This window comes from Danio rerio, chromosome 4 (genome assembly GCF_052040795.2).
Source record: "Danio rerio strain M-AB ecotype USA chromosome 4, GRCz13ab, whole genome shotgun sequence".
NCBI classification, from domain to species: Eukaryota; Metazoa; Chordata; class Actinopteri; order Cypriniformes; family Danionidae; genus Danio; species Danio rerio.
The window spans coordinates 40,141,243-40,164,891 of NC_141024.2; the positions used below are offsets into that span (position 1 = coordinate 40,141,243).

The 23,649-nt window shown below is 38.1% G+C and overlaps 1 protein-coding gene and 1 pseudogene across 2 annotated transcripts in view; both read left to right on the forward strand.

Moving 5' to 3' along the window:
- The first annotated feature begins 4,277 nt into the window (after nucleotides 1-4,277).
- Nucleotides 4,278-23,649, forward strand: part of LOC148680587 (uncharacterized) — a 232,162-nt pseudogene continuing 212,790 nt past the window's right edge. The window contains exon 1 of the transcript XR_015942576.1: nucleotides 4,278-4,427. The product of XR_015942576.1 is annotated as an uncharacterized LOC148680587 (transcript). The remainder of the gene's footprint in view (nucleotides 4,428-23,649) is intronic.
- Nucleotides 4,457-18,729, forward strand: LOC148680588 (uncharacterized). The gene is made up of 2 exons (XM_088650765.1): nucleotides 4,457-15,793; nucleotides 15,959-18,729. The coding sequence occupies exon 2, from the start codon at nucleotides 16,123-16,125 to the stop codon at nucleotides 16,834-16,836; it is 714 nt and encodes a 237-aa protein (XP_088506891.1). The 5' UTR covers nucleotides 4,457-15,793; nucleotides 15,959-16,122; the 3' UTR covers nucleotides 16,837-18,729.

A 23,649-nucleotide genomic window follows, 5' to 3' on the forward strand; every position in this document is an offset into this window, starting at 1 on the left:
ACTTTACACTATATCTGCTTTCTCTCACACAAACCTTAAATCTAAACATTTTCTTAACTTTTTTAATCCACTTATGATGACTTGTATGTCTGCAACACATTACTTCCTATTAATATCTGAGTTTTCCCAGAGATGGGTTACGGCTGGAAGGGCATCCGCTGTGTAAAAACTTGCTGGATAAGTTGGCGGTTCATTTCGCTGTGGCGACCCCAGAATAATAAAGGAACTAAGCTGACAAGAAAATGAATAAATAATATCTGAGTCCAAATCTCATCCTTATAATTATAACCTCTTCTTTTCTATTTCTACAACATCATAGGTCTATAAAGAGTTTCCTTTTTTCCACATGAATTGTCGTCTCTTATTATCTGTGTTCCACGTTTCCTTCCATTCTTTAGCAATATCTTCAGTAATAATATTTAATTTACCTTTACTTACAGAAGCATTAAAGGGATAGTTCACATAAAAATCACAATTCTGTCATTTACTCATCCTCTACTTGAGCCAAACCTGTTTGAGTTTCGTCTGCTGAATGCAAATGAAGAGAATACGGAGGCAAAAACAGACATGGTTCAGCTGTTCTCATTTTGGACCTGGCTGCTTTTTTCAACATTTTCTTGCACACAAAATGTTCTTGGAACTCGATTACAATTGAACCACTAAAGTCATATGTCACATGTTTTAAAAATGTTTTTGGTTCCTTTTCTGGACTTTGAGCATCTCGGCACTCTTGCTGTCTATGACAGATGAAGGAGCTCTTTGACTTCATCTAAAGTGTCTTCATTTGCGTTCTGAAGATGAGCAAAGTTCTCAGGGGATTAAACAACAGGTAGAGGGACAATCATTCTTGAGTGCTTAGTGTACACTGTAAAACACGCCTCCCATCATTGCTGATATACAGCCTACAGCCACATTACACTGCTTCTTTTTAAAATGTATTTATTCATTTTTAATTGCAATAACAACTGGCCATTACAACAAATAGAAATACAAAAACTGATAGAAGGCTACATCGCACTGCTACTCAGGTGATATTACTCATGTATTCATTTATTTTTATTATTTTTATCAATCAGGAGTCAGAGCGAATGATCTTCAAGCTGCTACCCATTACTGGGAAACATGCATACACACTCATTCACACTGCATGCATACCGCATGTCTATGGACTTTGGGGAAACCAGAGCATCCGGAGGAAACTCACACGAACACGGGAAGAAGATGCAAACTCCACACAGAAATGCCAACTGACCCAGCTGAGGCTTGAATCAGCGACCTTCTTGCTGTGAGGCGATCGAGCTACCCACTGCACCACTGCACTCACATGTGTAATTATTTGAGGTAAACTGGTATTAGTGAAGAACTTTGCTTACAAATGGTTGTTATTTGTAAAACAGGTCAAATGGCATCATTCAGATGTAGCGATCTGGAGAATCAAGCATGTATTGATATAGACACTATGCTTATTTGTCTTAAGAGATGTAAGGCAGGTCCTGTTCATGTAATATGTTCATGTAATAGTCTATCAAGTTGGTATTGGCATGAACAGCTATACATGTTAACGGGTTTCTTATATGTAAAACGGTCCTATTCAGTTAATGATCTGGCAACTATTACTAAAGATGATTGCACACAATGATGAGCCATTTATGTAAATGAATATGTGACACAGATATTTAAATTTCATTGTTACAAACAAGTTAAAGGAGTAAGTGCAGTTGTTGTTTTATGTCATGTTCACTACTGTAATAAACACCATGGGGAAAAAAGAAGTCTGAGAAATGCTGTAGTTGGTGTAGGTGGAGCAGGTTAATCACATTAACAGTTCTGCATTTTGTAGTTATAAAAGTGAACTCTTGTCATTGAATTATTCTGTATAAACTGCCTATACAATAATTTAACTTGAGATGTAATTATTTTCTGATTATAAATATTTAGATGCATCACAGTATGTGATCGCTTTACTGTGTTAAAAGGAAAAGGTTTTGTCACAGGGTATCTTATATATGCTTTTGTGAATGTCTGCATATTTGTGTGCACAAACACAAGTAATAAATAGAGGGATAAACATCTTTAATACATACCAGGTGAATAAGAGGCAAAAAAGAAAAAAAATTGGCACAGAAACAAGTTACATTTTAATAGTTAAAATCTATAGACATTTTTTTAAGTAAATAATTGATCTGTTAAGAGTGTGTTGACTATTACAAAAGTCAGTAATGATCTGCATGTGCTTTAAGAGAAATAAAGGACTCTAAACTCAAATAAAGAACAAGTTCAGTGATAAATAAATAACTAAAACATTGCTAAAAGTTAGCTCATGTCAATATATTGACTGAACCTAACATGAATAAAACTTCACTGTGAAGTTTAGAAATTGTTTCTTTCAACGAATGATAATAAATCACAGTTTAATAGTATACATCTTCTATAACTATTATATAAGTGAATGTAGTTGTGTGTATTGAGAAATCGGTATGAATTGAGTCTTCAATGCTCATTTGCATCTTTAAACAAAGACTTCAGCCAAGAGACTGAGAAGCTTCTGCAAAAAAAAACACAACTCTTGCACTACCTTTTAACCAGGCTTGGGAAAAAATTAATTGAAATGTGTTACATATCATAAGTGTATCAACATTAACTACAAAATGCAGCAGCCAAAATAAAAAAAAAGCTTTCATCAATAGTACTATAAAACAACAGCAGCAAAACAAATAAAGATGGCTAAAGTCCACTTATTTTCCCAATACATCATTATTTCTCTGTAAAACTGATTTGTAAAGCTGCTGAACTTCCCATCCCCCACTGTATGTGTCTTGAGTCTTCACTGCTCCCCATTGCTCATTTGCATCTTTATACCAGCATTAATGGGGGCCAATTGAGTCTTATCCAATCACATTCCAGATCCAGTATCTCAGCAGGGTTGCATCTATATATTCTGGGTTCCTAAAAGAATCTTCATTGGCTTATTTTGCTATAAGAAAACAACTTTGGAGGACAAACTACGATTGTAGATTCCTACATTGGGATTATTACTAACAACAACATACAAAGAAAAACCCACTGATGCCTTTTCTCATCCCACTTCTTCATTGAAGACTGAAAAGGTAAGTTGCACATTCTGAATTTACACTCAAATAATATCTGAATGCTCACATTATAAATTGTAAAATCTAAACATGCGTGAATGCACTGTTCAACGTTCTATTAAGTTCTTCAGTCATTTTAAAAAGCTTCTTTACAACTGTTTTGTTTTTTTGTTTGTTTATTTGGTTATAAATAAGTTTCAACCTATTACATATATAGGTTGGAACCTGGCAGGCAATTTTGGAGAATTTGATGTTTCCCCATTCAAACATACAAAGAGGTGGTAACATCAGTGAATGCAAGTAAATGGGTTAAAGCTATGGATGAAGAAATGCAATCGTTTAAAGAAAATGCAACCTCTTACCAACCTACCTGAAGGCAAAGATCTAGTGGGGGTAAATGGGTTTATTCAATTAACATAAATGATGGTCTTACAAATACAAAACAGAAAGCAGATAAAGTATAAAGTGGAAAACGAGGGAAAAATGGATCAATAAGTCATGATAAAGAATAAATGGGGGGGAAAAAAAGACTTTTATTGTGGCATGGTGGTGTGATGTCATAAAGCTGCGCCGCTCCCACACTGTGATTCAACTGGAGAAAGGTTTGTTTTTAAAGCTTTTACACAGATGTAAACCGACTGATTAAAATTTCAGGTTGTTCGTTTAATGCTAAATGTGCCTGCTGTTGACAATATTATTTTAACCGTTTATACAAAGAAGTATTATTTTACTCACAGTAAGGTCTATTGTTTGAATAAAATAGGATAAACTTTATTTGTTCCCAAGAGGAAATTCTTGTCTTGTGCAAAATAAGTTCTACAGCGTTGCTGTAAGCAGACAATAAAATAAATAAAACAAAGACAATAATTAACAACATTTGTTAAAGTTTGAATAAAGCAACAGTAAAATATGTAATAAGTGTTTTAGTGAAGGTTTAATTCATTAAATAGCATAATGACATTCTATTCGAAGAATACATCACTATATATAAGAAATGGAGTACTAGTCTTAATCGGCTCATTTGTGTCTATTGTTTCTTGCTCAGACTTACCTGATTTCTGTTTGTTAATGACTGTCATATAAGGAAACTGTTGAAGCAAGTGTTGAAGAGAAGTTATTTTGTTTCTGTTCATTGTTTTATTTTTTTTTTAAACAGGACATTTTTTTATTGTGTTGTTCATTTTAAACAGGATAAAGTGTCTAAACACAGAAAAACTCCTGCTGAAGCGACTGATCTCCACACTGTTATAAAGATGGCGTTTAATAAAGAGGAGAGTGAAGATGTGAAGATTGAAGAAACATTCACAGTCAAACAGGAAGATCTGCAGGAACAAACAGGTTAATTTTCATTCTCAAACACCAACTAAGTCATTTGATCCTCATTCAGATATATTTTAATAATAATACTAAATTAAATCCATCTTGCAGTCCTGAGTGTGCTGCCTAGTTCTACTAAATTTACATAAGCACTCATTGAAAAAAAGGAATGAGTTTCATTTGTTACTTGTTCTCGTGTCTTTTATCATTATTTTATGTATTATTAGTCTCCCATTTTCTCAACCTTCTTAAGGTTATTGCTTTTCTTGTTCTCCTACTGTTTGTAAAGCGTCCTTGAGCACTGGCACTATATAAAACAAATAAAAACAATAAATTAAAAAAGTTTAACTGAGCTGACAATATTTGACCTACAGTATTCCCATAGAAGAGATCATCTGCTTTTACAGTGATGGTGTTGGCTTAGTACTTTCCATTTGCATATGTCACGTTGATCACAATTCCCTTTTTTCATCAACTTCTTTATGGGTTTAAACTTGTTTGTAGTAGTTGTTACTAGTTCTCACAGACAGTATCTACAATTACATCATCATTATTATAATAACTAATTATCAGGGCTATTCCCTATTTAATAGCCGCAGGGTCTTAAAATGTCTTAAATTCAAAAACCTAAAGGTTTCGGCCTTAAAAAGTCTTAAATTTACTGAAAGATTGTGTTGTAGGTCTTAAATCTTTTTAAAACAAGTCTTCATTTTCCTTTTTTCATGTTTTGCTACCTAATCTGGCCGAAACCCATACAATCACCAACAATCCATCTCAATAAAACCTTTAACCTTTCATTCAAAAAGGTCATTTTAACTGTATTTATCATAATGCTTTAATTATTTTCGTGCTTCATTTGTTTAAACGTGCTCTATGTTTTTTCTGCTGAGGACATCGACCTGGACAGATTGTCGTGCATAGATTTAGTTTATTATAGTTTAGTATAGTTATTATAGTTAGTAAAACATTTGTGAATTTGTTTTTTATTTTAAAGAAAGTTTATTTTGGAAAAAAAAGTGTGGATCCAAGTAGAGCTCTCTTGTTTTTACACAATATTTAAGATCTTTTGCTAAGAAATATGTAAAATATTTTATTGTTATTATTATTATTATTATTGATTTATTATTGTATTATTAAATATTTTATATTATATTTTTTGATAGGACAAATAAAAATCTTTTTCATCTGGGGCATTTGAAAAATTCCTTAATCTAAATTTTCATTCATAATGGTCTTAAAAAATGTCTTAAGTCTTAAATTTAACTTGGTGACACCTGTAGAAACCCTGATTTAAAGTATGTCAGAAAATGTGGATGCCCCTAATTTGAAATATGCTGAATGAAATGGACACTGAATTAATTAATTATTATAAAATATTGTATTCTAAACTATATTTTGTTGTTGTGGGACGACAGGAGACAAAACAATAAAATCATAGTGGAACAATAATGTTTAGCATTGTACTGATTACAACTGGCCAACAAACTAGTCTAAAATGACTTTTGTTGCTTAAGAAATGGATTACAGCATGCTGATGATATGCAAACATCTGAGTGTAAAGTTCATCAGAATATTGACCATATTCTTCAAGTACCAGCAGACATTGAAATTGGAATCTTTTTGCTTGAGACTTTTTTTTTAAAGAATACATTTTTAGATCCTAAAAACAGTGTTGTGCTGCTGAGGTGTAGGACAATAACTGTTTTCAAGGTATAACGCAGTTTGAAAAAAGTCAAGGTTTTAAAACCGCCAATATTTTCTGCTGTACCGTTTATCTGTATATGTAAGTTTTTTTTTTTTTTTTTTACATTTTGTTTTAAGGACAACAGTATCTCCAGCAGAAAAGATATCCAAAGATGCTGTTTCAAACTGTAAAGAAATCTGTGTTTTTGAAACAAAAGAAGACAGCAGAAGTCAAGGATTTATTTGTATGATTTAGCCATACATGTTTACTGCTCCAAATTATTTAAAAAGTTTCTCAAAAGAAAATGTTTTGTGTTCAAAGAGGAAAAAGTGTCTGTTTACCCAGACATTTAAAAAATATGAGAAATGCTGTTTTGGTCATTCTAAAACACCTCAACCGTTTAAGTATTAATGTTATTATATTATTAATGACCTCCAGAGTGTCTGGAGCGAGTCAAGAGCGTCTGTTCTCCACATCTCATTGCTTCAAACACCACCACATGTTCATTGTGTGTCGGCATTATCCTCTGATGTGAAAGTCTTTTATTAAATAAAGAAAAGATTCATGTAGCTTCTCCTACTGCAGTAAATTCTGTTTTTACTGTTGATATTTCATGCTAGTTAATCAGGAAGTGACGATTTTGTTTTCTTTGATTCATTAGATGGAAACGCTAATTTATTTGAATATTTTTTGTGATATTCCAGTTTTGCAAATAAATTTAATTTGCATTTTTGGATGGAAACATAGCTATTGCCTACATTTCAGTCACTCAAAGAACAAAGTCACGTATGAGAATGGCTTGTCCTTCTTTAATGAATAAATAGTTTAAATTCACAGATCTTCAACAGGAACATGTACTATAACTAGATTAATGGGATTATTACTTGTTCAAAAAACTATTTAGTACTGCTTACATTCTTATTATTCAAATATTTTTATTGATTTTTCAAAAGTCTTTGATTTTTCCACAACAAATTAAAGAACAAATTAACATGGTACATACCTACAGACATACTCATACCCCATAAAGAAAAAGGGAAAAAGAGAAAAATAAAAATAGGTAAAAACAAATCAGGAAATTAGGGATAAACTCTCACTTAGGATATAATAACCCCTGAGCGTTCAGTGTAGGATAGGAAAGGCTGCCAAACCTCATAAAACTTTTTTTGTAGAGCCTCGGATGGTGTACTTAAGGTGCTCGAGTTAAAGATGTGATAACACTTCTAATATCCAATGATTGTGGGATGGCAGGTTCGTCTTTTTCCACCTGAGAAGAATCAGGTGTCTGGTCAGTAAAGAAGAAAAGGCAATGATTTCGACGTGATTAGCTGACAGGTACATTTCTTCTGCCACTGTATCAAAAATTGAGATCAAAGGATTAGGATCCATATCTTTATTACATTTAGATGAAAATTATCTAAAAATATTGGTCAAAAATGATGTAATCTAGGGCATCCCCAGAACATATGACTTTGAACTACTGGCTCCAAACCACATCTGGGACAAGATGAATCTGACCCTGAATACATTTTTGCCAGCTTGCTCCTAGATAGGTGAAGCCTATGAAGCACCTTAAACTGAAGAAGACCATGTCTAATACATACAGAAGATGAGTGTACCAGTTCTATGGCATATTGCCAGGCTGTATCTGATATTTCTAGTCCCAGTTGGTCTTCCCAGTTTTGCTTTATACGATTTAGGGAAGTAGAGGCAGTTCTTTGGATCACTTCATATAACATGGACATTACACCTTTTTGATATGGGTTCATGTTTACCAATTCATCTATACAGCATGCTTTTGGTTGGTTCAGTGAAGGAGAGAAGTTTTTTTAACGAAACCAAAGACCTGAAGGTACCTAAAAAATTAGAGTGTGGAATCTCAATGTCTGTTCTTAACTGTTGAAATGAGAAAAATATGGCATCTTTTAACAGGTTCTTATCACAGTTAACTCCCTTCCTAGACCATCATTGGAACGCTGAATCTATAAGAGAGGGGGGGAACAATGGATTTAACAAAATTGGAGCAGAAATTTTGCATTGGCAATCCACTCTCTTCCTTCTTTTTTCCAAGAGTTCCTTTCTTATGCAAGGAATTTTCTTATCCTAGAGAAATGTAAAAATACAATTACCATATTTTCTGGACTATAGAGCGCACCTGTATATAAGCCACATGCGCGCTATTTAAAAAAAAAAGAAAAAAGTTATACAAACCGCACCGGGCTATAAGCCGCAGATATCTATGTTGAAAAATTTAAAATTTACTGCATGTACAGAACGATTTTGTACTGAAACTGTACATGTATGTATGTACCTGAACAGATTCTTTCTGAACATTGCCTTTTAACACGGCAGCAACTTTGCTGATAAAAACAGAACATAAAAAAACGGTATTTATTCACCTTTATTTCTCTTGTGTTTGAAACCACAAGTCACTTTAATCATCTTTGCTGAAACCCATGAATTCATCTTCTTCAGTGTCGGAGTTGAACAGCCTCAGAAGCGCTTCGTCACATTTGTCTCCATCAGTCTCGATCTCTGTGTTGCTTTCATCCTCTAGTAAATTTAGCTCTGAAAGTGCACCGCTCTCTTCGCGTAGCAGTCCAGCCTTTCGGATCCCAATGGTAATGGTGGATTCTTTGACAGCACTCCACGCTGTTTGGATCCACTGACAGACATCAGAAAAGGATGCTTTTTGCATGCGGCCAGTTTTTGTGAAAGACTTTTTACCACTTGTCATCCAAGTCTTCCACTCAACCCGGAGTGCACCTTTTAAATGCCCAATTCACACTGATGTCAAGTGGCTGCAAATACGTTGTTGTACCTCCAGGAATCACAGCTGTAATGGAGTTTGTTTTCTTGATTGCTGCTTTCACAGAATCTGTGATGTGGGCCCTCATGCTATCCAAAACAAGCAGCGTTTTTTTCTGGTGAAAAAATCGGCTTACCGTAGCACTTCGTTAACCATTGCTTCATTAGGCCTTCCACCATCCAACCTTTGGTATTAACTTTGACCACTATACCTTTCGGGAGTTATTCTTTGGGCGTAGTTATGTGCTTAAAAATCACCATTGGTGGAATTTTTTGTCCGGATGCCGTGCATGTCAGAACGCAGGTAAAGTGCGTTCTCCTATGGCCAGTTGTTTTCAACAACACGGATGATGCACCTGTCTTGGTAACAGTCCTGGTCAGAGGCAGATCAAACGTCAAAGGTACTTCATCCATATTATTGATGTTGTCTGGTCCAATGGAGTTCTCTTTTATCTTTGTTTCAACGAATTTGTGGAAGGTTTCAACTTTTTCCTGATAGTCAGGAGGGAGTTACTGACAGAGAGGGGTCCGTGCTCTATTGGAAAGGTTTCATAAATCTGAAACACCATGATGGCCCAGCTTTGAAACCTTCGATGTTCATTTTGAGGCAGACTGTTTTGGCTTTCAGTCTGATCTTTACAATGCATAAACCTCGGCCATATGCTCTATGTGTGTTCACCAAGTCTTCCAGGACATTTTCAAGTTCAGGCCAACTGCTTTTATGTCCTCTTAAAGCTTTTCTCGACTTTTGGCATTGCATGAGCTCTTCTCGCTGCCGCCTCCAACGCCTCACCATAGATTCGTTGACGCTAAGCTTGCGTGCAGCAGCGCAGTTTCCTTCCTGGGTAGCAAGCCCGATTGCCTTTAACTTAACTTGAATCATATGAACTTCTTTGTGTGGTTTCCATGATGAAGGGGCAAGGATTTGAATATAATTTCCAGTTAGTAATTTGTCATGAGTGTTCTATCTGCTAAAGAAAAAGTAGCGCAGTCTATTTTTCTTTGCATAGATTTTTCGTCTCTTATTTTTTATTCTACCGGTAATTCCGATCAGAGCGTCCCTAGCGGTGGAAGAAAAATCCACAGAATAGCTGCTTCTTTGTATAAGCCGCATGGTCAAAACCTAGGGAAAAAGTAGAATCTTATAGTCCAGAAAGTATGGTAATCAACTTCTTGAAAAATGAATTGACAAAAAAAAAACAGGCACAGTCTGAAATAGAAACAGAAATCTTGGTAGTATTGTCACTTTAATGGAATTCATCTTCCCATCCAAAGATAAAGGAAGGATTTACCACCATGCCATGTCTCGTTTGGCTTTGTCTAATGTTGTTTTAAAATTATTATTGAACAAATCCTTATATTTGCGTGTCACACTCACACCCAGATATACAAATTTATCAGGACTTGCTGAAAATGGAAAGGATTAGAACGACATTTGCTGTGCTCTATCATTGATAGGGAAAAGGAGACACTTTGCTAGATTGACTATGTATCCAGAAACATTTCCCAGTTCTGAAATTATTGTAAGAGCTTTTTGAATACATGTATCTGGATTTGACAGAAAAAGAAGATCATCAGCATATAGCAGGAACTTATGTTCTTGTCCCTCTCTGAAAACTCCTTGCAAGCTATCTGAGTTCTTTACGATTGCAAGAGGTTCAATGGCAATGTCAAAGAGCAGAGGGGACAGAGGGTATTCCTGCCTCGTTCCCCTAAAGCAGGCATGTCCAAACTCAGTCATGGAGGTCCGGTGTCCTGGAAAGTTTAGTTGCAATGCCAATCAGACACACCTTGGCTTCCTAAACAAGCTCTCACTAGGTTTTCTAGAAACACCCCAGGATCTTATAATTACAGCAGAGTAAGCTGATCGGACAATAAGATTCACATTTAAGTGGATCTTTTTCCCTTTTAAGAAGTACTGTTATAGCAGCCGATGTCATAAAGAGGGGGGGTGATTCCGAGACAAGAGCTTCAGCAAATACCTTGCACAACAGGGGTGTAAGCTTGACAGTAAACTTCTTATAAAACTCAGCTGGGAAGCCACCAGGGCCAGATCTACTTTTCAATTTTCCGGTTTTCACTTTTTTGATTGCATTTTCAATTTCAGAAGGTGTTATTTTCCTTCTGATGCCAACTGATCTGAATCACAGATGGTAATTCCAAATAATAATAAAAAACCTCATTACTTTCAATTTTGTTTTCCTCAGAGCTGCAACTATAAAACCAACTGCAGAGGATCATTTCAGTTGGTAACAAAATAACCTGCCAGCTCGTTCATAACGTCTTTTCACTTGTCAAGGAGTCATATTCTACTTGCAGCAGTGGCGTCGCGGACGGGCCAGCAGGGGGCGTGATTAGGGGGGGCCCCTCGTCGTCGTGATTTTCAATAATTAAAAATCCACCGACGAACGCAATAATCAAACTCTTGGGAACAACTGTGGTCGGAACCAAAGTTCACACGTCTGTGTTCTCTGAACACCTCTCAAGCGGTGGACTACTTAATTCTGATTGCTTGCCGCCAATGTTGCCAACTTAGCGACTTTGTCACTAGATTTAGCGATTTTTCAGACCCCCTTAGCGACAAATCTAGCGACTTTTTTTGTGTTATTGGAGATTTTTTTTAGACTGTCATTTGTCCATACTGTACCGTCCCTACTCTTCTCAACGAGCTGCGTGTGATGCCGCCGGCCCCTCCCCCGCCTCACAGCACTGACAGGCGGCCCAGTCAGTCCTCTACAGCAGCCTCTCCCACCTGCAGCCCGAGAGCAGATCACCCCTCTGCGTACCGACGACAAATGATTTAGCACAGGCAGTGTGAAGGTATTTCCCTTGTACAGTCAAACCGATCTACTTCTACTTTATTTTAACAATTTAATTGGACCGTTTATTCTTTTCTTGTTCACAATCACAGACATTAGTGACAGTTTCTGAACTTGTCTGAGTTTATTACATATGAGAGATTCCTGCACATTCACTACACATCTATAATGATATACTGTATTCAAACAGCAATAAATTTAGTTAAATAAACATGCATATATAAAGTGTAGTGCAATTATAAATGCCCCTTTATTAACCATTGGCTGTTAAACAAACAGAAACGGTAGAACGTGATGAAGCTAGTGATATGCAAATTGACGTATGACGTATCCACACCCCCCCCCCCCCCCCCCTTCATCAGGGGGCCCCGTCAGCGATCCCTGCAGGGGGACCTCTGCATTTTGCGCTACGCCACTGACTTGCAGAAGAAGTTTTTTTTCTTTATGGAGCTATTCAGAAGGTGATGTTGAGTGCAGCTGATCCATTGTATTTTATTCATAATCTCTGTAAGCCGTTTTGACATTGTTTTATTTGCACTACGTTGATCTGAAATAATCTGTCCTCTTATATATGCTTTCAGAGTATCCAATAGGATGCTTTAACTTATCTCTGGGGATTCGTTTGTCTCAAAGTAGAAATCTATTTGAGCATCATCAAATTTTACAAAATCGTCATCTGCCAATAGTATTGAGTTTAACCGTCATGTACATTGGGCAATTACATTGCCTGGAAAACAGTTTTAGTGAGACTGGACAATGGTCCAAAATAACAATACCACCATACTCTACTTCTGACATTAAAGGGTCACAAAACACCAAAACACATTTTTTGAGTTGTTGACAGTCGTATATGTGTCCCACACTGCTAAAAACACTATTAGGAAACACATATTTCACCAAAAAGTGAAAATTGGTTGTTTTTGCGTTATTTTGAGCAAATTCGTACTTCCGGTTTAAAATGAATTTTTGAAGCTGCCTCACGGCCATGAGATCTTAGCGTGTATTCCAGCATGTAGACTGAACATCTACCTGGGAGTACCTTATGACGTCTCTGAGTGTGCTGCATTCATTCATGAGTAAGACTTGGTTGAAACCAATCAACGCGCTCTATTGTGTATGCGGTGCAACCTCATTAATGTGCATGATATCTTTGAAGACTGTTTGTACCTGTACAGTGTTCAGACGGCAGAGAGACGCCACGTTGTGTTGCCAAGTGGGAGAACAAGAAATATTTGGTCGTCAGTGTTGCGTTTTATAATTTGCTGCAGTGAAGGTTTTGTTTTTATTTTCCCTCTATGATAGCGTAGCTGGACTCGCGTGTGGATTATGCTGCACGCGACGCGTGACAGAAATGTATGTCTAAGGAACATTTTTTACCCGAGAGCTTTTCTCATCTGAAACTGGTGAAATCCTGCTCGTCTCCTTTAATAAAAGACAGAGCTCCAGTATGTGTTGATTGTCCTGTCTCTACAGATTTGTTAAGTGAGCGACCAGTGGTTTTTGTTTGTTTATTCAGAGGCAATGTTAGTTCGTCAGCAGTACTCTTTCAGTGTTTAAAGACAGACCTTAGTCAAATGGTTGATAAAGTTAATAAAGTTTACCGTACGATAATATCTATACAATATTATGGACTGAAAAATCCACTGTAAACATGATAGCACCACAATAAAACTTACACCCGCATTTTGTGACTATAATAACATACATGGCTTTCTGACGCTTCCTACCAAGTGCATCTAAGTTAGAGAAATGTGGAGGTTTTTTTTGTTTGCAACAAACATTGCATGAAAGATACACGCTTCCAGCAATTCCTCAAATCAAATATCTCGTTTGTCACCGGACACGAATGAAATTCCTGAATGAAAGAGCCAAACTGCAATTAAAATCCACCATTTAATAATTTGGCAAATAATTCGATTACTGATGTCCATGTAAACACAGTCACTGACTTTCTCCTCTGCGTCTGTGTGTTTGTTTTGCCTCTGTGAAAATCAGCACGTGCCCAAAACTCACACTCCCTTTTTTATGCTAATTTTTACTGACCTTCCCCTCCTCTGACTCTCCCCCTACACGCACAGGCTATCCTGATTAGCTATGAGTTTTGATTGATTTATTTAGGTGTATTTATGTGAGAGTGAAGTCTGACAACAATAAATATTCTCATCAGGAATAAAACCACCTGTTTTTATACCTGTGCTGACTCTGCCGAGCTGTAGCTATAAAGTTAGGTCTGCTACTGTTATTTTATACTGGGAAGGCTACCTCATTTATTTAATTATAACAATAATTTGCTAATAGTTCCTATGCAATGTTTTTATGGGTTGCTGAGAATACATTTCAGGTGGTCAATACATTGCATGTCAGTTTCAACAATAAAAGTAGATGCTGGAAAAAGTGCCTAAAAGTCTTTGATTTTCATTAGACTGTGTCTGTATGAACCCTGTATGAAATCAGTGTTTAATCTTGAGGTGATGGTAAATTTAGTGATGTTCAATTGTCAGCTCCCTTTGTCGTCAGGTTGTGTGATGTATGTTGCTGAACTGTATTCAAATGTTATAAATATAAAAAAAAAACACATTTCGAAATATAACTGCAGTATGTCAATTTAGTTTATTTGTGTGTGCTGTGCTCATAGACTTTAGAAAGCGCTCATTTGTTTGATTTCTCTTCGAGAAGCTAAGCAAGCCTCAAAAATGTAAGGTCCTTGTACCCTCTCTGAGTCACTGGGGCCCTAGCTGCAATAAACCGGCTTTGGGGGGGCCCAGCTTGCAAAAGGTTGAGAACCCCTGCTTTTTGCAGATGCTGACAGGCATGTCTCATGTCTGCAAGGCAAAAATTCAGCTGTTTGTTCAGCTGTTACCCAATAACCTTTTTTTCTGGTGTGTTTACCAGTCAGGCACAGAATATACAAGTATTCCCTGTCTGCTTTACACATTTTAGAAAAACATTTTGTTGTAATTGTGAATATATAGGAATAAAAATAGGCCATTTACAGCTTTCAAATCTGTGTCTGATCAATATGACCAAAATGACTTTTATGATCAATTATGTTAGAAACTCTGAAAACTGGATTGACAGTTTAAATTTACTTTAACTTCTATGTTAAGTGGCTTTGACACAATTTACATTGTAAAAGCACTAGATAAATAAGGATGACTTAAAGGGCACCCATGGTAAAAAATCTACTTTTCAAGCTGTTTGGACAGATCTGTGTGTTGGTATAGTGTATAGACCGTCATACTGGTGTGATATGAACACACCCAGTCCTTTTTTTTCAATTTAACTACAAAAAAAGGGTCGGCCAATTGGAGCTGTTTTCAAATCGATTGCACCATTACGTAGGAGTGCGGTCCCCCCGCCCACCGAATTGATTGACAGCTGCGCGCATTAACATGTTCCGGTAGTCACGTGTATATGTCAACAAGACCAGGCAGACATACGCAAAGCAACCAGGAATAAAAGGTCTGTTCTGTTCGCTAGGATCAGCAATCATCATCAAATGTGATTAAGAGTAAGTTTCACATGTTTAAAGTGTTTTAAAACTGAGTATGTGTGTAATTAATTACAGCGTTTTACTTCAGCTTTACTTCATCAACACAGCCGCGTGTCAGAACAATTATAAAAGAAGACGCTTCAATCCCGGTTTGTGGAAGTTAAATCAGGTTTATTTTGTACATTAGCATAACAGATATCCACACAGTACTTGAGGTTAGCCTTAACTAAGCTAAGCGCGCTCTGTGTGTCTGCCTGTCTGCCTGCCTGCCTGCGTGTGTATCTGTGTGTGTGTGTGTGTGTTTGCGTGTGTGTGTGTGTGTGTGCTCGCGTAAACTTTGTAACGATATTGTGTGTGTGACTCATCAATGCAACTTCACAATACTGATTAGTAAAGGTTAGTTCTTACTGTAGTATCTCACAAACGCTACGTGAGACCTTCTTCCTTTAAGTCTGTCTGTTGTCTGACGCAGCTGAGGGAGGAGGCATGTAGAAACAGTGGGCGGGCAGAACTCGGCTTAAAGGCGCAGTCCGACAAAACCACACCCTGCTGGAAATCAGTATAAAACAGCATCTTGTAAAAGGTATAATGAAAAATCTGATGGGTATTTTGATCTGAAACTTTATATACACATTCTAGAGACGCAAAAGACTTATATTAAATCCGAAAAAAGGGGTAACCTAGGTGCCCTTTAAGACTTAATGAAAAGACTTAATGAAAACTAATGTTTTATTTTTTTTTATTTCAGACCTAATTGAAGAAAACGAGGGGAGTAAACAGGAGAAACATCATGTCAAAATTGAGGAAAAAACTTTTTTACAGACAGGTATTTTAAAAAGGAGAGACAAGAATTGTTTCACCTGCACTCAGTGTGGAAAAAGTTTTGGAAGAAAATACATTCTTAAGATTCACATGAGGATCCACACTGGAGAGAAACCATTCACATGCACCCAGTGTGGGAAGAGTTTCAGCTTATCGTGGTCCCGTAATCTACACATGAGGATCCACACTGGAGAGAAACTATTCACATGCACTCAGTGTGGGAAGAGTTTCACCTGCTCATCATCCCGTAATCTACACATGAGAATCCACACTGGAGAGAAACCATTCACATGCACTCAGTGTGGGAAGAGTTTCAGCAGCTCATCACACTTTAATTACCACATGAGGGTCCACACTGGAGAGAAACTATTCACATGCACTCAGTGTGGGAAGAGTTTGAGCTGCTCATCATCCCTTAATCAACACATGAGGATCCACACTGGAGAGAAACCATTCACATGCCTTCAGTGTGGGAAGAGTTTCAGCAAATCATCAAACTTTATTCTACACATGATGATCCACACTGGAGAGAAACCATTCAAATGCACTCAGTGTGGGAAGAGTTTCAGCCAATCATCACACCTTAAACACCACACGAGAATCCACTCTGGAGAGAAACCATTCACATGCACTCAGTGTTGGAAGAGTTTCAGCCGCTCATCATACCTTAATCAACACATGAGGATCCACACTGGAGAGACACCATTCACATGCACTCAGTGTGGGAAGAGTTTCAGCCGCTCATCATACCTTAATCAACACATGAGGATCCACACTGGAAAGAAACCATTCACATGCACTTAAGCCGTGGTCACACTGGACTTTTCTACCCATACACTTCCTTACGTGTATTTCAGCATGTAGACTGTCTGTCTGTACCTGGAAGTATTTCATGACGTCTCTGAGTGCACTGCATTCATTCATGAGAAAGACTTTGTTCAAACCAATCAGTGCGCTCTATTGTGTATTCGGGGCAACTTCATTAATATATATGATAGCTTTAAAGACTGTTTTACCTGAAACAGTGTTCAGACGGCAGAGAGACGACTAGTTGGGTTGCCAAAACAAGTGGGAGAGGAAGAATTGTTTAAAGCCAGTATGTTAATATCACTAAAATATTATGGACTTAAGGATCTGCTGTAAATGCTGCTCTCTGAGTGTAAACATGTAAACGCGTTTTTTGACAGGATAGTCTACACACGCACATGGCTTTCTGACATACTGAGTGCATCTCAGTTACCGAGAAATGCAGTTTTTTTTTCTCTTATACAATGTGCGATATCAAACATTCCACTGTCATTAAACAGTCAGTTACTGATGTCCATGTAAACCAGGGGTCTCAAACTCAATTTACCTGGGGGCCGCAGGAGGCAAAGTCTGGGTGAGGCTGGGCCGCATAAGGGATTTCACAAAAAAAGTCCTCAAATGTCATTATTAACAGTTTTAATTATTTCTTCTGAACATGAAGTGTCCTAAACATTAATAGAACATTAAGTGAAGATTATGAACAGTTCTTCTGAACATGGCATTTAAAAACACCCCCACCCCACTCCAGTCACATCAGTCTGTACCAGTCTGTATCTACCTATAATACATATGCAGGCTGTAGCTAGGTAGCTAAGTGGCTGGCAGGGGCGGGAACAGCTTACCTTGGTTCTGGCCGGCGCGAGTTCCCTCCTAAACACTTCCCGCCCGTCACAGCGTCTAACAAAGGGGCGGGGTGCGTGGTGACGTCACCGGCATCCCTGCCCCTTTGTTTACACGGCGGGCGGGGAATGCCAGTGACCGCTGTGTACGGATAGAATTAGCGGAGCGGAGAGCGCTCTCTCTCCCCGCTCCGTTGATTCTGTCAGTGTACAGCGGTCGGCGCGGGCCACAAAATATTGCACTGAGGGCCGCAAATGGCCCGCGGGCCGCGAGTTTGAGACCCCTGATGTAAACAGTCACTGTCTTTCTCCCCTGCGTCTGTGTGTTTGTTGTGCCTCTGTGAAAATTTTGTAGAAATGTGTTGCGCTCCTTGCGTTTACTGTAAACACAATGATGGCAACTGAGAGAAGAACAGTTTCATAAACATCTGGTAAACAGCATCTCTGCTGCTTAAAATCTTTTTGCAAGTGATTGTACAGGTGCGGATACATCTGTACTCTACTCTTCAGTGTATTCATGTAGCTAGTGTTGTTTTCGATGATGTTCTTTGTCTGACTCCCTGAATGAGAAACAAATCATCTATTTATTAGTAAAGTTTCTTTACTTTTAGATTCAAAATTATTTCTAGTTTACTACATTTACTGTTTTGAGTAGAATACAAACTTGATGAATATTTGATGATTTTGGCAGAGCGACAAGTATTTAGTTTTACAATATTAATACACTGTGATAATCCCATAACTCCAGATTGGAATATGTGGTAAATCTTGATTGGATGCCTGCATTACTCATCAATGGGTATATAAAAGTTGTTGTGCTAGCTACCCCTGGACGCTGTGGCTACTCGGGAGTGCTCATGTCAAGACCTGCCATCTCATTGACTCTTTAACTTTATGGTTTTGTTTTGCATTACTTATATTATGTAGTTAAAGTGTTGTTGTGATTATATCCTAAGTTCTTTATCTTCATTATTATGCCTAGACATTTGTTGGTTGCTTTGATTGATTGTTCTGAGTTACATTTTATAATAAATCATTTGCATTCAGGCTATTTTGTTGTCTCATCTCACTTTTATGGTGCAACTCAAACAAGCAGGTCATAACATTTTGCAAAATGTGTCCGGTTGTTACCGAGATCTTGTCCTTTCAGTCATGACCATAGATGTGAGTAGGAACCTAGATTGAGTGGTAAATTTAGAACAATGCCTTTCATCTCAGCTACTTCACCACAACAGACAATCACATCAAATGCATTACTGCTACTCCTCCACTGATCCATCTTTTAATCTCACATTCCATTTTTCATGAAAAAAAAAACGCAGATACTTGTACTCCATTTGGGGTAAAGACTCTCCAAACTGGAGATGGCCACCATTTTACCAGTCAAGCACCATGGTTTCTGACTCAGAGGTGCTGTTTATTTCCCTGCCATGTCACACTCAGCAGCAAACCGTCCCACTGCATGCTGAAAGTCCATGTCCTATGAAGCCAAAAAAACAACGTTATCTGCAAATGGCAGAGACAGTCCTAGCCTGCACCTAAAATTCTGGCAGTAAAATTATTATATTTTTATTAGGTCAGCCTCAAAAATAACACATTTACTAAACAAAATGAATAAATAGATGGATGGATAGACAATGTAAGTAAGTAAGGGAAGTAGGATGGCTTGTTCAACCATATAAGGAGAAGCACTTTAGCAACGAGACCAGCAGCGTGTCAGTACATTTAGACTTGTTTTCAGTTGTTTGTGTGTAGTGCTAGAAATATTACTCACTGTTTCCTTGGTTACTGTAAGAGCTTGTGTGTGGATCACGGTCGGTTTTGCACCCCTCGCCTCAGTTTCTGTTGTTGTATTGTGGGAACTTTCGAGGCATGTCAAGCTGAATTCTATCAGCAAGCGCTCAGGGGTGTATATAAGCAGCTAGTCTCACTGCGTGTGAAGACCGACGAGTGTAAAGACCATTGACTCTACCTGTGCGACTCCACCGAGCAAAGACACTGACAAAGCACCTGAGTACTTTATTTATTTAGTTTACTTAATCTTGGCACTTATTATTGTTTTCATTGCACTTTTATTATGTGTTAACTAATTCCTGTTGTTACTAACACTCGCAAAGCACGGGAGGTAAGCTGCAGGCATAATTATCACAACCTTCGTTCAATACATGCATCTGCTATTTCACAACTCTCTCCGTGGGCCTCTGAAATTGTCAATCTGCTGTTCACAAGGCAGATTTTATTACCTCCATAGCTACACATTCTGACTATAATCTCATGGCTCTAACTGAGACCTGGTTGAGACCGGAGGACACTGCTACACATGCTACTCTTTCTGCTAATTTCTCTTTCTCCCACACTCCTCGTCAGACAGGGAGAGGGGGTGGAACTGGACTACTGATTTCCAAAGAATGGAAATTTACTCAAAGATAGTCACTGGCAAAGATCAGCTCCTTTGAATTCCATGCAGCCACCATTATCCACTCCTTCTACATAAATGTGGTTGTCATCTACCGCTCACCAGGTACATTAGGTCACTTCTTAGATGAACTGGATGTTCTTCTCTCATCTTTTTCTGTTTATGACACTCCCTTGTTGGTGCTTGGTGACTTCAACATCCACATTGAAAAACCTCAAGCTACTGACTTCCAGACTCTGCTTGCCTCTTTTGACCTCAAAAGAGCACCTACTTCTGCTACTGATCTTATTTACACGCGACATTGCTTCACTGATTAAACACTAGTAACTCCACTACACACATCGGAATATTTCCTTTTGTCTCTCAACATCCACAGGACTCCTGAGCCACCATACACTCCAAAACAAGTTGCCTTTCGCAGAAACCTACGATCTCTCTCACCCAATAGACTATCCAGCATTGTTTCAGACACACTTCCTCCATCTTACAAATTCTCTGCACTTGATTTCTGACTATCTGCTGCTTCTGATGCCATGTGAAAACTTCAGATTTTAGTGGCTTGTTTTTCTAGGGGTATGATTCACGCTTTTGGTGCGAGAGGTCCTAGGTTCAAAATTATGGCTTTTATAAAAAGGTGTTTCAAAGCATTCCAGTTTGTCAGCAGATAGTGTCACCACATAAAAAATTTCTTGCAAAGTGGCTTGCTGGTCTTGGAGTATGATTCTCGTTCATGCCATGACAAATCCCAGGTTCAAATTTCGGTTGAGCCCCTACAGTTGTCTGCTGTTTTGTAAGGGTGTTGTGGCTTTGCCAGTTTGTCGGCAGATAGTGTCACCATGTAAAGTTGCTGTTTTGCAGTGGCTCGGTGGTCTAGGGGTATGATTCTCGCTTAGGGTGCCCTTGATTTGTTAGAGAAAAATTTCTGACTATCTGATACTTCTGACGCCATGTAAAATGTGAACACTTTAGTGGCTCGTTGGTCTAGGGCAGGGGTGTCCAAACTCGGTCCTCGAGGGCCGGTGTCCGGCATATTTTAGTTTCAACACCAATTAAACACACCTAAACCAGCTAATCAAGCTCTTCTAAATATACTAGAAAGCTCCATGGAGTTGAAGTGTGTTGAAGGAAGGTGGAGCTAAACTATGCAGGACACCGGCCCTCCAGGACTGAGTTTGGACACCCCCGGGTATGATTCTAGTTTCGTGTGCGAGAGGTCCGGGGTTTTAAATCCCAGACAAGCCCTTGCAGGTGTCCTGCGTTTTACAGGGCATTATGTCTTTCATAGAATTCCAGTTTGTCAGCAGGGGTCCGTTCTTCGTAAGTGGATTACTCAGTTAGCTGTATTTAGATATTGACGATTTAACACGATCCAGGATCGTTTCGTTCTTCAAAGTTGATCTAAGAGTTGTTGTCATAGCAACAGTTCTGCTAGGTCAAACCTGATCGGAAGCAGGTTAAATTCATATAAATAGGATTAGATCGGCTCAGTTCAAGCAAAGATAATACAGAAAGTAAGTACCGAATTCTAATATTTTCTTACAGTAGTAGTTATATATACTTGGGAAAATGGTAAATATTTTTAATCCTTAAAGACCGAGACAACCGCCCGCGGCTAAAAATCACTATTGTTATTTAATGTTCAATAACTTTTGATCCGCACATGCAATCTTTACCATTTAAAAACTGGCGTGAAGCAGGGATTCTAAGCTTTACGGTGATGTAAAGCAAGTCCTTTGGACTTACGGAAGCTCCATGGTAAGTGTGGATACGTCATCAAATTTTGACAACACTGATTTGTCAAAAGGGTTTGACTCGGTTTGTGTCTCTTGGCAAATCGGACGTGGTTGCTAACGCGTTGTCCCTCCTCCATGCAAAGATTGGTTCAAACTGTTCTCTACTCAACCAATAAACATAGACTTTTGTCTTGCAAAGCACCAATCAACTATTTGAACAGTGACATTATAGGGTATATGCACGAACAAAAAACAAATAACAACAGAAAAAAAAACGATTTGCATAATATAATTTTCATATAAGAGAAATCAATGTTGATAGAACTGACAAAAACTGACAGAAATGACAGAACAAAGGTACAGCAAAGACGAGGTACTGGAGTTGCTGTTCTCAAATGACTCTCATGACAGTGATCCAGCAGTGTCAGATTCTGAATCTGACGCAGACACCTGGTGCAGTGAGGAGAATTATTGCCAGGGGATCGATCCATTCGAGGACAACATGTGAGTAATATCGTTGTGTACAATGTGTGTGATATGTGTATATAGGTGTAATAGTTTAGTATGCTTTTCTGTGGCTCAAATGGTAGAGCAATGTGCTATAAATCACAGGTGTTTAGGTTCGAATCTCATGTAAAGCGCTAATTCTGAAAGTTATTATTTTTTGTGTGTGTATGTTTTTTTGTTGTTGTTGATGACAAAAACATCTCCCAAAACGTGGAAATAAATATTATACATAAATATATACTACAGCAGAATTAGAATAGGCTTTATGTTGAAAACACATAACACACATTTGTCTAGTCATGATTTTCTGATACAAAAGACAGACATTTATATATTTTATAATGACAAAATATCTACTTTCCTAAAAATACTTGATCTCCTGCTATGTACCTGTGTGTTATACTCCCCTGTGGCGTTTTGTGTGTGTTGTATGTGTAGTGAGGGGGAAAAACTATAACAATGAAATTAGTTCTTGTTTTATGTATTATTTATTATTCACATGTATATTCACAATCTTCATTTTTTATTTTAGTCAGGAGGATGAGAGACAAAATGCACTGCCCAGTGGCAGCAGGATTTCTGAGGCTGAAGGGGATGCCCAGATGGGCCAAAGTATCCAGGTGAGGCCCACACCATATTCGTCTTCCAGACTATCTACTCTGAAAGAGACAGGACGAGAAGCAGAAAGGGAACCAGTATACGGTAGAAGGAGAGAACGAGACCGAGAAAGAGGAAGAATGAGAGGGAGAGGAAGAGAAGGAGAAAGAGGAATAGAAAGAGGAAGAGAAAGATGGAGAGGAAGAGGGAGAGGAAGAGGAAGAGGGGAAAGAAGAGAAAGTGGAGTTGAAAGGCAACTTGCAAACATGCATGTTTTAGGAGACCATGGGTCTGGATGGAATGGACCCGAGGTGGCAGACACTGCGCATCAGCTTCCACACTTTTTCCCGAAAAGAGCTCCTGGATTGCAAGGCTTTGTGGTTATTGCATACTCACCTGCTCAAATTTTCAGCCATTTTTTTAGTGATGTAGCAGTAAAAAAAAATATGTTGTAACACCAATAAAAATGCTGAAAAGGAGCAGTCCAAAGGAAAAAAAGTTCATCTGGGAGGAGATGACATCAGATGAATTTCTGAAATATGTAGGTCTTTTAATTTTCATGGCACTGCTGAAACTGCCAAAAGTACGAGATTATTGGAGGAGGGACTCACACCTTAGCATACACTTCCCTGCTTCTGTCATGACCAGAGACAGATTCATGGCAATAAGCAGAACTGTCCACATGAGCAACCCTGAGGACGACATCCAAAATGACAGA